Source organism: Camelina sativa, chromosome 15 (assembly GCF_000633955.1).
Source record: "Camelina sativa cultivar DH55 chromosome 15, Cs, whole genome shotgun sequence".
NCBI lineage: Eukaryota > Viridiplantae > Streptophyta > Magnoliopsida > Brassicales > Brassicaceae > Camelina > Camelina sativa.
Genome location: NC_025699.1, coordinates 4,294,611 through 4,307,111, shown reverse-complemented (window position 1 = coordinate 4,307,111; position 12,501 = coordinate 4,294,611). Strand labels below are relative to the sequence as shown.

Genomic DNA, 12,501 nt, shown 5'->3' with positions numbered 1-12,501 from the left:
AGGTAGTTGTCTTAGAACATAAGCTACTTCTTTCATGATTAATGTAAGTTTCTATATCTCACTTGTTATCATTGCTTGAGTTATATATATAATTTAGTAAATTAAAGAGTGTATCTATGACGCCGATGGTGTATCATCATGTCGCATATAAGAGGAGCTACAACAGTTTCTTGATTAATAGATTTGTTTATTTTACTTTTTGAGAAAAATATTTCAAAGATTAAACAACATTAATTAACGTCGATGCTGGTTTAATTCAGTGTCGGTTTGTTTTAAAATTGTAAACGAAAATTGGTCAAAAAGAGAATTTTGATGAGTTATGAATTGCTCTTCGGTTCTGTTAGAGTGTGTTACTTACTTCGGAAAAAACTTAACGAGTAAAATCAAATTTCATTCTTGCTTGTTTTCGTTATTGGTGGTGAATATGATTGGTGCGCTAAAGTGGTTGAAGATCCGGAATGGGCTGGACATGTTTTTAGATCATTTTAGGGACATATGGCATTATGGCCCAAATACAGCGTACTAGTTACCAACGTATAAAAGAACTTGATATTACGCTAATTAATTTATTTCGTTTGTTGTGCTAGTAGGAACTAGTAATGTTTTAGATTAGGAATCGAACTAGTATTTGCGTTTAACCCTAATTTGTGTCGATTTGGGTTTAAGGTTTTGTAACTAAGTTTTGCTTGTGTGGATTTAGGTAAAAGAGATCACAAAGTTCATCGCCTGTACCCTGTTGGTTAACTGGCTCGCCGGGAGACCCAGCAAATAAGTTGATGTTTTAAAGTTACTATTGATTGTTTTGTGACATTTGAATCAAATTTTAAAAGCATCATGCTTCTCGTTCTTCTTTCTGATCATTAATGTGTGCTCACCCCAAGATATAACGCAGAAGACAACGCAAGTTTTATTTTTCTCTTTGTTTGTTCCTTTTAATCTTAACTTATTTGTGTATTAATCTAATTGGACGTGAACTTTTTATACAATGATGGAATTGTTAATCTTGATGACACTGATTATTTCCATTTTTTCTTCTCTCCTAATTTCCCTTTAAAATATTTTGGAATCGAGTACGTCTCTTTAGAGTTTAGACTGGTCGCGTACGGACATACTATCTTATATGTATCCTGTATCCACATTTCTTGGCTACGCCTACGCGTGTCCACCTTTAAGAGATAAGGCCTCTAGTTTTAAAATAAACAATTTCAATGAAAATATAATTGAGAGAATCTTCTACAGTAAATAGCTCACAGACCCAACCAAAGGACCATTGAATACCATATATATAAACATACAAGTAAATATTCGTGTCTTCAAACTGTCAGAGATAAAGAGAGAGAAAGAGATGGGAGAGATTGAGTTTACAGTGAAGCAAGAAGCTTTGGTGAAGGAGTCTTGGGAGATACTAAAACAAGACATCCCCAAATACAGCCTTCACTTCTTCTCACAGTACTTACATACATATAAATAAGCATTTATATATATATATAGATATATACGTATATGAGCTCTATATGTTGTGTATATATCTGAGTATCATATAATTGTGATAGGATACTTGAGATAGCACCAGCAGCAAAGGGTTTGTTCTCTTTTCTAAGAGACTCAGATGAAGTCCCTCACAACAATCCTAAACTCAAAGCTCATGCTGTTAAAGTCTTCAAGATGGTAATTACTTACTTTTTTGCGATTTTGTTATATGTGACTTACAAAAATTCGTATCATCATCTTAACACTTCTTAGATTCAAATTAGACTAGTTCATTATTACATCTCAAGAATCTCTATTTACTCATCAGATCATAATATATGTGTATTGGATACGACCATATCTTCTTATTTTTTTCCTTTTTTGTATATTATAGAAAATACAGTAGTGTGAATCTACATTTCTTGTCTTTTATTGACGCAGCCATGTGCTGCACACGGTTTGTGGTCAATCTTGTTTGGACTTGGCTAGTTGGCTTTGTCTTCTTCTCTGAGAAACAAAATTCTCATATTAGTAAAGATAACTTATATACATTATTTTAAAATATAACACACATTTTCTATCAAGAAATAATTATTACTGAAGACTTCCAAGCGTTCGATTTTATGGATATTCAATTTTTTTTTGCTAATTGCTACAATAGGATAGAACCATATGTGAACAAAAAAAGAGAGGGTAGAACCATATTTGCTTATGAATGACTCTGTTTGGAACTTACCTCTGACTTTAGGACGTTGCATATAACATCTATGAGTTTTCTGACTTTATTTTATAATTTGGGTGTAGACATGTGAAACTGCAATACAGCTGAGAGAGAAAGGAAAGGTGGTGGTGGCTGACACAACCCTCCAATACTTGGGCTCTATTCATCGCAAAAGTGGCGTTATTGATCCTCACTTCGAGGTCTCTTTTGAATATATAGTACTATATAAATACACTTTATTTTTATTTAGAATTGCATTTCCAAAAAAACAAACGTGAACGCAGGTGGTAAAAGAAGCTTTGCTAAGGACATTAAAAGAGGGGCTGGGGGAGAAATACAATGAAGAAGTGGAAGGAGCTTGGTCTGAAGCTTATGATCACTTGGCTATAGCCATTAAGACCGAGATGAAACAAGAAGAGTCATAAAACCGTAAAGATCATTTGGGCTTCACATACATATGTAATTTAAGCATATGCATATGTTCTGTGTGTATACTTATGTTGCTCGTTGACTTTCTACAATTCACTGCTTTTGAAGAAGGATCTTGAGCTATCGTTAGGGACATACATGATACTGTAGTTTGGCTTTAAAATGTTATTTGTGAGAAAATTATCATGGTTTGAGGTCTTCTACTTTCACCAGATGGATGTGCATCATTAAAGTCAAACTATTTGACTTCTTTAGAAATAAGATTTTTGGATCTATTTTTGTTCAATATATTTTGTTCATACCCCTTTTCAATATGTTTTAGAGTCAGTAAGAGTAAGACACATGTAGACACATGTATGTCTCACTAGTCACTAGTAACTTAGATTATTATTACAACTATAAATGCAAATCTATTAATCAAAAACTGAATATATATCAACAATGTTACATTTAAAATCAATTTTCAGTATTAAAGAATATATGCACATATGATTTGCTTTAATTGGATTTCACAAGACCTTTATAATTTGTACATGTGTAATAATAGTATTAGTAAAATAAGATGGAGAAAATTCTTTAACATAAGTAAAATATAGACAAAAACATGCCATATTTATTAAATTTTGCCTATTTATAAATTAAGTTTTCATATGAAAGGTTTATTTTCTTCTATTTTAATAAACTAAACATAATTGATGAATTAACAAATATGTAAATAATTTTAATTTTAATAGAGGTCACAACCATGTCACCTCCTTTGACAATTATTTTCCCATAACATAATCCCTAACTGTTAAATTAAATTTTGTATATTTCTGTGTGTTCATCCTAGCATCATATTCCCATGCATGCACAATTATACGCATCGCTACCTATAAATATATTTACATTTGCAAACCGAAGGACAAAAAGAAAAACTTGAGTTTGCCAGTACATCGTCGATTGAGGACGGCACCGTCTGTAATGGCGTCACTTCCAGACGATGTCATCATGGAGTGTATAGCGCTACGTGTCGCGAGATGCAACCATCCGATTCTCTCCATCGTCTCTAAGCAATTCCGATCTCTCGTCTCGTCGCCTCAGCTATACATGAAGGCTGAAGCGGTCTCTTCTCGGCTGCACCGAAGAATGTGTGTATGTTCTCGTCGAGGATACCAAAACCGGTATAGCTCATTGGTATACTCTTAACCGGAGAACCAAAAGAAACATATGGTTGAAAACCGGTTGGTCCCTATCTTGTCACTCCCGCCAATGCCCATATCGACAAGTATGTTGTTGTGAGTTCCAACATCTTTGTAATGGGTGGAAAATACGGTTACCATGTTGGGCCACCAATCCACCATCATCGATTGTGTTATGCATCCACTGTCGAACTCACACGGCGCGTCGTGTTGCCGACGTGCCTGTTGTGGCTCATTAGAAGACAATTAAGTTCATTACAAAGGGATCATCATCAAATCTCTGATACTTCAAATGTTTTTGAAACATTGCATTTACAATAAATACTATATTACTTTTACCCATGAATTTTTTTCGGTCAACCATGATACAAAAATGAGATTTATTCAATATAGTTAGACAACAAAACAGAGTAGCAGAACACTGCAAGAAAATCTATATCAATAATGGGTACAAACACATAGGTCTTGTTTTGAAAAGTGTGGAACTTATCACCGGGAAGTGACCAAAGTGCTTACTTTGAAACTAACTGAGAGTAGGAGGACCCAGAAACATATGAAGATTAACATTGCCCTTGTTAAAAAGCTATTTCCTAATTTCCCGGACGCATTCTCTTGGACCAAACGGTAAAAAAGGATTAAGTCACGGTTCGCGTTTTTGTCGTACGACCAGCCCATGTTGCTGTCTGATATTGTGATCATACCTGCGGTTACATGAACTGAACCTGATGATTGTCCTGCGTTTAACCGGATAGCTGCAGCCTTTGTAGGGAACTCAGAAGCAAATGCAGGCGGAGCGGGAATAGCACCCAACATGTGGCTTGCCTTTTTGAGGAACGGGTACTTATAATCTGCATTATTTAGCAATTGATCAATCATCTAAACAGAACATGCGACACCTATTAACATATGGGGGTAAGTTCTGATTGTGGTAATAGGGTTTTTTACCTGGCTCAAACTCTGTTGCATCTGCATCAACTTGTTTTGAACAAGATGCTTCATCCTTTTCCTTTGCTTCCACCACTTGTTTGTCTCCTGTAGTCTCCTCTTTATCGACCTGTTGGTTTAAACGTGAGTTAAATATCAAAAAGGAAACAAAAACAAGTCGAAATATAAGGTTTTATACCTCTTGAAAAAGCTCTTCTTGATCAACAAAAACATCTTCATCTCCCATCAGTTGAGAAGGATCAAAAGTCAAGTATTGAGCATTCTCATCGTCCTCATCAAAGAACGTAAGATAATCTTCAACGTTGAAACCATCTTGCTGAGTACTGCTGAGATCATTTGTTTCCAGGTACAGACCATCATTCTGCAGAACATTACTGTTCGGATCCTGAAACTCCCCACCGGTCAAGTAGTTGCTCTCAACAGGAAAATCATTGTAGCATGATGAATCAGTCACAAAGATGTTGCCAGAAGATTGCAAATTTACTGTGTGCCCGTCCTGGACACCACAGCCAATTTCGTCATCATGAAACAATGCGTCAATATGAAGGTCATCATCACGGATAATAGGCTTCTGATCTTTCTCAGAAGATTCTTCTGGTTTGTCAAAGTAGCCACCAGAGTCCACATAGTTTCCTGGTTGTATATAGTTTATGGAGTCTGAGTAGTTCGTTTCAGCATTATTGCTTGATTCCCCATGGTTAAAGTTTAACGGGAGAGGAATGGCATCATACACCACAAGGTTGTCAGGCTTCTGCAAGATATAAAATCCGATTTTAGAACTGGAAGAACATAACAAATAGCCTACACAGAGTGAAACCTCGATGAACACAAAGGAACACAACAATCGACCAAAAGATAACTAAGAGACATCAGTTAACTTTAGAATCAAAACCTAAATGAGGATTGAACTCTAGAACACTCTGAATCTTCCAAATTCCTAAGTCTTCTATGTACCAAACATTTCACATTCTAGTGCTTGATAGATTCACTAACCATAAGTTGATGCATAAATATTGCGTATCCCCAATCACACTAGTTTAAAAGAAAGAAAATTTTCATCATTTGTCATAAATTACTCTAACAGTAAAGGATCAAGATAAGCAATAGAATCAACACTACAAACCTGATCAATGTCATCCATGTGGACATAAACATGATCTTCACATCCAAGATCAGGATCAGGTACGAATGTAATAATATCATCCTCTTCCTCCCACTCTTCCTCAACAAACGGAGCACCATACTGCTCTCCATTTTTAGGTCCCGAGCCACTCTTCTGAAAAATCCTACAAAGCACATACGCATCCTTCCCACAATTCCCAAAAACAAAGTCAACAACAACAACACAATCCCAATTGCATATAATATAAAAACAGCAACAAAACTTATTACAAGTCTTCTTACTTGCTGATGAACATTAGTTTTCTCGAGTTCTTCATCAACCAAGCGATACTCGTGCATAACCCAATTGGACCTTTCGCCACGAGGAGCTCGACCTTTGTGATAAACAAGAGTCTTCTTCATCCCAACGACCTTTGACCCATTACGAATCTCCCTATCTTTCCCTGTCGTCTTCCAATAACCCATCTCAGTCGCACGATTCGTCTTCGATCCGTTACCATACTTCTTATCTAGCATACTGAAGAAGTACCACTCCAAGTCTCTACTTTTCAGCTTCGACTTGTCTAAATTCATTCCCACCCAAAAAAAAAGCAAAAATCAAAATTTTCTTAAATGATATAAATATAATAGCTTTATATACAAATGGATGGATCATGAAGAGATCGAAGAACAGAACTGACCAGGGAGATCCCAAGGCTCGGATTTGTATACATCGGTAACAGAGATAGCATCGAACTTAAAAGGTTTATTACAGATCTTTCGTTTCAGATAGTAACGAACAAGTTCTTCGTCCGTGGGATGAAAACGGAACCCAGGAGCGAGCGACGTTGCTGAGCCACCACCCATATAATTAAATCGGTCGACCAAAAACACAAACACAAGGTTGGTCTGTCGGATTCGAATCAAAAAAGAGCAAAACAATGATTTGGAAAGAAAAGGGTTTTAGAAATTGTGGTAAATGAGAAAGAAAGAAAAAAAGGTAAATCGGAGAAGACGAGTGACGAGGAAGAAGAAGGACCGTAGCGAAGAAGTTTCACACCGCTGAGATTTTAATACTTTCCAAGAAAGTGTGCACGTAGAACTATCAAGTCACTGGCTGTGATTCCTTTTTTGGTGACAGTCCTTAGTAACGTGACACGTGGAAGTCTTGAACTAGTCACAGTTTTCAAGTCTCTAGAATTTTGTTGAGGTAGTTGGTTAGCGCAAATAATACAGTTAAGATTTTATTATCCACTTCAATAAATATCAAAATCATCGATGACTAAATTTTTTGAAAAATATATAGTATATTTGAAAAATCTGGCTGAATAGAGTAAAATAAAGAAAGTATAAAAGTAACGTTGAAAACGGAAAAAAAAAAAAAAAAAAAAAAAAAAAAAAAANATCGTACCAAAACCTTTTTGCTTTCTTAAAATAAATTGGCAAATTACGTGTAACGAAAGTCTAATAACGTCGCTGACGCAACCACGTTCGTAATGATAGCCGGATATGATCAATGACGGTTATACATACCCTCACTCCTGACCATTAACCACAGTACTACCCTGAGGCGGAACATTATTCAACGGAGAAAGATCTTGTCCGGAAATCTAGATATGGTAATACACCTTGAAAATGACAGTTATGCCCTTAAAGACAGAACACATTCTTGAGAGATAGATTTTTTTGTCTGAATAAAAAACCTAGATAGATGATCATATATGACAAGGGAGGAGCAACCTAAAATTGTTTTCAAAAGATGCAGCAACATCCAAACTAAATAAAAAAAGAAGAAGGATAAAACACATTCGGGTCAGGTGCTCGGATGCGTTGTATCCTATGTTACAACAGAGAGATTCACGCACGCAGTTCAGCAATCCGTCGTCTAGAGAAGTTACATAGATGAGAGATGACTCATAATATATTAGGGATGGAAGATTAAAGCTAACATAGGCAACAAGCAGAAGAAGAAAACCTGGAGGGGATGATCTTTCAGCGCATTTATTGGCCATTGGCATGGTTCTTCTTAAGTTCCTCGTTCTCCTTGGCATGGTTCTTCTTAAGTTCCTCGTTCTCCTGACGCAGCGCATCGATCCTTGACTGGAGAATACTGATCATTGCTTCTGCACTCATCATCTCAAGCTTGAAAGTTTCTCTTTCAACAGACATCTGGTGAACCTCCTTCTCGAGATCATTAACCTTCTCTTCGGAAGATGCAACTGGAGTCTGAAGAGAAGCTTCCTTGTGAGGACGCAGTGGTTGCTGCTGGTTTTCTTTCTTGTCGGAGATGCCCATGAGTGAGAACTCAAGCAATGCAGAGATGGCAGTGTTGGTGGCAGCAGCTGATGATGAGATTAAGGTGGTTGTATTGTCGACGGTTGTTGTTGTGGACGAACAATGGTCCTGTGTGTTCCTGCTTGAGTTGTTGTTCGACTCGTTCTGGCGTCTACGTTTGTATTGGAGGAGAGGTAGTGGAGCTTCTTTGTTGAGCATGCATACTGGAGGACGAGGACGCTCATCTTCTTCTGTGTGCTCGCGTTTGAGTGTTTCCTCAGCTTCATCACAATTATTATTGTTGTTATGCTCCTGCGGCTTGATGTCACTCTCATGATGATTCTGTTGGTTAGGAGGTTCAATATCCATTGGAGCCGTCTCTCTCGGTGGCTCATTGATGTTAATGAGACTCTTGCTGGCTGACTGGATCTCCTACAACAAATTACAAGTTATTATTGTGAACCCCAGACGACACAAAATATCTGAAATCAAATGCTTCAATCAACTTTGCAGATGAAGGATCAAAACTGCATTTTCACTACAGCACAACAAATCATTCTACTTCAAATCAACATTATCACTGATGAATTAAGTGAATTCATATGATGCACAGTGACAAGTGCTGGTCAAGTGAGGATGCAAAGTTTGAAAGATCTTGTAATCAGCATGATTAAGAATAAAAGCCCAAGAAACAATAACACCAAAAATGGACCACAGATAAATTAGATATCTTCTCTATCAAGAGAGTTATTTTATCAATTGATACCTACAAGGCTGAGTTCTACAAGAGTTGGTTACAGACTCAATGGAGTAACCCAACCCACTGAACCAGTACTTAGAGAAGCTTCACTTCAACACAGAGTTTTTGCATATAAGAAATATGATATCTTGTGAAACAAGAGAGATGATGCATCAGACAAATTTGAACATTTGCACTAAGTAACATTGAATTGTAGATTGGTGCGTAAATAGACAAATCCATTTCAAATGAAGTCACTCAGCCCAATGGAACAGCATTTAAGAGAGAATGTCACAATCTTTGCATATAAGTGATATTGAAATGAAACAAATCAGGCTTTGAGTTATGAAGCCTGAGTATGAAGAAATCACAGACCTGATCCATCTGGTTGTTTCCATTGGCTACTGGCGATGGCTCTACCCTGAGCCTAACGTCTACTCCTGGAATCAGAGCTGCTCCATCATCAGCCCATTCCTCTTCCATAAACGGTGCATATCTGTTCCCATTAGGTGGCCCAATGTTATTCTTGTGGAAGACTCTGCACAACACATATGCATCTTGCTGCACCCAAACAAAGAATTGAGAGAAGATAAGATCTTTGGATCAGATAAACCCAATAATTAGAAAGTCATTTTGGATAAATACAGTACCACCAGGTTTCCGTTATTCTCGGTTTCATATTCCACAAGGCGATACTCATGCATAACCCAATTAGTCCTAAGACCGTCTGGAGCACGCCCACTGTGGAAAACAAGCGTCTTTTTCATACCAAGCAGCTGAATATCACGGCGGATTTCTCTGTCTTTCCCAGTTGCTTTCCAGTATCCTTTGTAAGTTGCTCGATTCATTCTAGCGCCGTTCCCATACTTCTTATCTAACGCGCTGTAGAAGTACCATTCTTGGTCCCTTGTCTTCAACCTCGAATACACTTAAAAACACAAAACACAATAGAAGAGATTACTTAAACTCAGACTTAACTCAAAATTTCAAACTTTACATTTCCTGAAACACAAGCAAACAAAACTGGAACACAAGTTAGCATAAAAACTCTTAAGGAATCTGGGGGAAAAACAACTATTTTGAACAACTTATGAATTCGATTAAATTGAAATGTCTTCAGAGTGTTATAAGCCTAAACATAGACAGTGAATCTGCATCGAAAAATTCCTAGGAAAAAATCGAATCGGAGCCAATAAAGCTAAACCCTTTTCCAAGAAATGAGTCCAGAACACGCGAGAGAAGCCCAGACCAGAAAAATCCCAAATCAAAAAGCAACAAAATTGAACAGAAAAATCCAAAATTGTAGAGATACGGAGAAACAAAGAGAGAAAACCCAACGAACCTGCTAAATCCCAAGGCTCATGCTTGTAGATATCGACCTCTCCAATCGCATCGAAGCGTACAGGTTTGCCCAGAACCTTCCGCTTCAAGTAATAACTGACGAGTTCTTCATCAGTGGGATGAAATCGGAAGCCAGGAGCAAGTGAGGTAGCCACGGAAGCAGTACGCGGAGCAGTACCGGGGGGAGGCGGAGTCACCACAGCCACAGATTCGCGACCCATTAAAAAGAGAGAGAGTAGTTGTCCTTTAGGGTTTTCTTCAATTTTTCCCTTTTCCCCAAAAACTGACCTGACGAACAACAAAAACAACAAGTTGGGCAAATGGGTTTTTGATTTGACGGACAAGTAACGAATGAAAAAGATAAGGACAAGATTAAAGGTACCTTCAATTGCAAGAAATTTGCTTTTTTTTTTCGCGTTCCCCAGTAGAGAAAGAAAGAAACTTGTGTATTTTTCGGATTGCGATTCCAATTTTGATTTACATTTCCTTTTTTTTTTTCTTTTTTTGTTTGGAGTGTCGCAGTAATAAAACCCTAGAAATGTTACTGCCTAGGTTTTTTGTCGTTTTATGTAGTAAATTAAAAAAAAAAAAAAACACGGTCGTTAGTCGTTCAAAAAGTTAAGTTATTTTTATTTACGACTCTTGGATAAAGATATAAAAAAAAAAAAAGAAAAGAAAAAAGAACAAACCTATCAAAAAGTACAATCATTCAACAAGGGTCACACAAACTCATAAATGATAGATAAATAAGTAATAAATTCTTGAAAAGAGTTAAGCATAGATAGATTCCGTAGAACAATATACAGTTAAAAACTTAAAAATCAAATTAAAAAAACACCTACTAAATTCCATTTACCTAGATATGAAACCATTTTACCTACTAAATTCCATTTACCTATGTAGGAAATGAAAGCTGTCGACATTTAAATCAACTGTTACAAATTAAGACAACTAGTATACATGTTTACACAATACTATTATTGTAAATCTAGGTAGGCTTGTAGTTGTAGATGAAACTATAAGTAAGATGCACCAAATAAAAAGACCACATGTGGTTGGCTGATGAAGCATGTTTAGTATGGAAAGTAGAGTTTTGGAAGAAGAAACAAAAAAGAGAGAGAGCAAGCAAATCGGAGAAGAAGTGATATTACGCACTGAGGTTTTTTAATTTATCGTCCAGGGAAGTGTGCTGCTCTCTGTATAAAGTGACGCTGCTCTGATAGTTTTGGCTGACAGCAAATAAATTAGCGACACGTCGAAAATCTTGGACCTCTAGCTAGTTCGATAACTTGTTGAAATGTTGTTTTTAGCTGCTTGGCGCAAATTTTTATTTTCATATTTTTATAACTTTATTTTGTCGGTATAAATTCGTTTCGTGAATAATACTATATATTCTATTCAAAAACTAATAATTAATATTTACAGAAGGAAGGTTTTGAAATTAAATTGACAAGATAAAACTTAAAAATAGATTTATTTATTTTGAAAATGGAATCCAGGCTTGAATCGTACCAAGCGCTTTTTGCTTTTTGTTTTCTTGTTTTGAAAAACAAAACAAATAATTGCAAAGTACGTGTAACAAAAGTCTTCTAACGTCGTTGACGGAGCCACAGTGTCATATCATAACTCATAAATCGTAACGCTAGCCGAATTGTTTAAAGACGGTTATACCCTCACTCATTACCACTAACCACGAGTTTACCCTAAGAAGCTCTCTTCCCAGTTCTATGCTAACCATGGAGACAGAACCATGATGAAGCAACAGAACCAGAATGTGAACTGACTTTTATGCCCTTAAACGTGACCACTAAATGAAAAAGCTTTCTTTCTTTCATGGAGACTGAACATTCCTTTGAGACAAATAAAGATAGTTCTTGTTTGACAAAAGACTAGATAGTTGGTAATATATGACAATGGATCCACCTGAAAATGTTCCCCAAAGATGCAGAACATAAAAATAAAATGAAGAAAGGACAAAATAAACACCCGTCTGGGTGGCTCCGTTCCGTTTTATCCTAATTTTACAACAGAGATTCATACTGTTTCTGAAAAAGCTACATCCATAGCTCATACTATTACCAAGATTACAGCTAAAAGGCCAAGATAAAGAAGAAGAAACCTGGATGGATTGGTGGTGAGGTGTTTTAACTAGCTTATCCACTGGCGTTGTTCTTCTTAAGTTCCTCGTTCTCCTGACGCAACGCATCGATCCTTGACTGAAGAATACTGATCATTGCCTCTGCACTCATCATCTCAAGCTTGAAAGTTTCTCTCTCAACAGACATCTGGTGAATCTCCTT

General features: G+C 36.6%; 4 protein-coding genes across 6 annotated transcripts in view; 1 reads left to right on the top strand and 3 right to left on the bottom strand.

The window, feature by feature from the left end:
* LOC104745229 (non-symbiotic hemoglobin 2) lies at window positions 1,281–2,829 on the top strand. Its single transcript, XM_010466426.2, has 4 exons — window positions 1,281–1,449; window positions 1,554–1,668; window positions 2,275–2,391; window positions 2,476–2,829. The coding sequence occupies exons 1-4, from the start codon at window positions 1,346–1,348 to the stop codon at window positions 2,614–2,616; spliced, it is 477 nt and encodes a 158-aa protein (XP_010464728.1). The 5' UTR covers window positions 1,281–1,345; the 3' UTR covers window positions 2,617–2,829.
* On the bottom strand, window positions 4,165–6,874 carry LOC104745228 (NAC domain-containing protein 53-like). The gene is made up of 6 exons (XM_010466424.2): window positions 6,549–6,874; window positions 6,151–6,431; window positions 5,870–6,052; window positions 4,925–5,497; window positions 4,747–4,855; window positions 4,165–4,649 (listed from the first exon to the last, which is right to left on the bottom strand). Exons 1-6 carry the CDS (start codon window positions 6,712–6,714, stop codon window positions 4,291–4,293), a joined length of 1,671 nt encoding a protein of 556 aa, XP_010464726.1. The 5' UTR covers window positions 6,715–6,874; the 3' UTR covers window positions 4,165–4,290.
* The window catches only part of LOC104745224 (NAC domain-containing protein 13), a 14,624-nt gene continuing 9,625 nt past the window's right edge, over window positions 7,503–12,501 (bottom strand). The window contains exons 1-5 of one of the 3 annotated variants that reach the window (XM_010466420.2): window positions 10,584–10,691; window positions 10,203–10,489; window positions 9,511–9,788; window positions 9,236–9,421; window positions 7,503–8,553 (exon numbers count right to left, since the gene is read on the bottom strand). In XM_010466420.2, the coding sequence (XP_010464722.1) occupies window positions 7,849–8,553; window positions 9,236–9,421; window positions 9,511–9,788; window positions 10,203–10,422 (1,389 nt within the window). In that variant the 5' untranslated portion in view covers window positions 10,423–10,489; window positions 10,584–10,691 and the 3' untranslated portion in view covers window positions 7,503–7,848. Of the gene's footprint in view, window positions 8,554–9,235; window positions 9,422–9,510; window positions 9,789–10,202; window positions 10,490–10,583; window positions 10,692–12,501 lie in introns of those variants that run through there. The other 2 variants (XM_010466419.2, XM_010466421.2) reach the window with 2 other exon arrangements.
* Window positions 12,094–12,501, bottom strand: part of LOC104745226 (NAC domain-containing protein 59-like) — a 10,078-nt gene continuing 9,670 nt past the window's right edge. The window contains exon 5 of the mRNA XM_019237217.1: window positions 12,094–12,495. Within this exon, the coding sequence (XP_019092762.1) occupies window positions 12,355–12,495 (141 nt within the window). The 3' untranslated portion in view covers window positions 12,094–12,354. The remainder of the gene's footprint in view (window positions 12,496–12,501) is intronic.

Bases quoted from the DNA above. Each gene is read 5' to 3' on its own strand.
- LOC104745229 (XM_010466426.2), top strand. From the start codon at position 1,346: ATGGGAGAGATTGAGTTTACAGTGAAGCAAGAAGCTTTGGTGAAGGAG. The intron at 1,450-1,553 runs GTACTTACATAC...TAATTGTGATAG, and splicing joins AGCCTTCACTTCTTCTCACA to GATACTTGAGATAGCACCAG. The intron at 1,669-2,274 runs GTAATTACTTAC...ATTTGGGTGTAG, and splicing joins CTGTTAAAGTCTTCAAGATG to ACATGTGAAACTGCAATACA.
- LOC104745228 (XM_010466424.2), bottom strand. From the start codon at position 6,714: ATGGGTGGTGGCTCAGCAACGTCGCTCGCTCCTGGGTTCCGTTTTCAT. The intron at 6,053-6,150 runs GTAAGAAGACTT...AATTGTGGGAAG, and splicing joins AAACTAATGTTCATCAGCAA to GATGCGTATGTGCTTTGTAG. The intron at 4,856-4,924 runs GTATAAAACCTT...TTAAACCAACAG, and splicing joins AAGAAGAGCTTTTTCAAGAG to GTCGATAAAGAGGAGACTAC.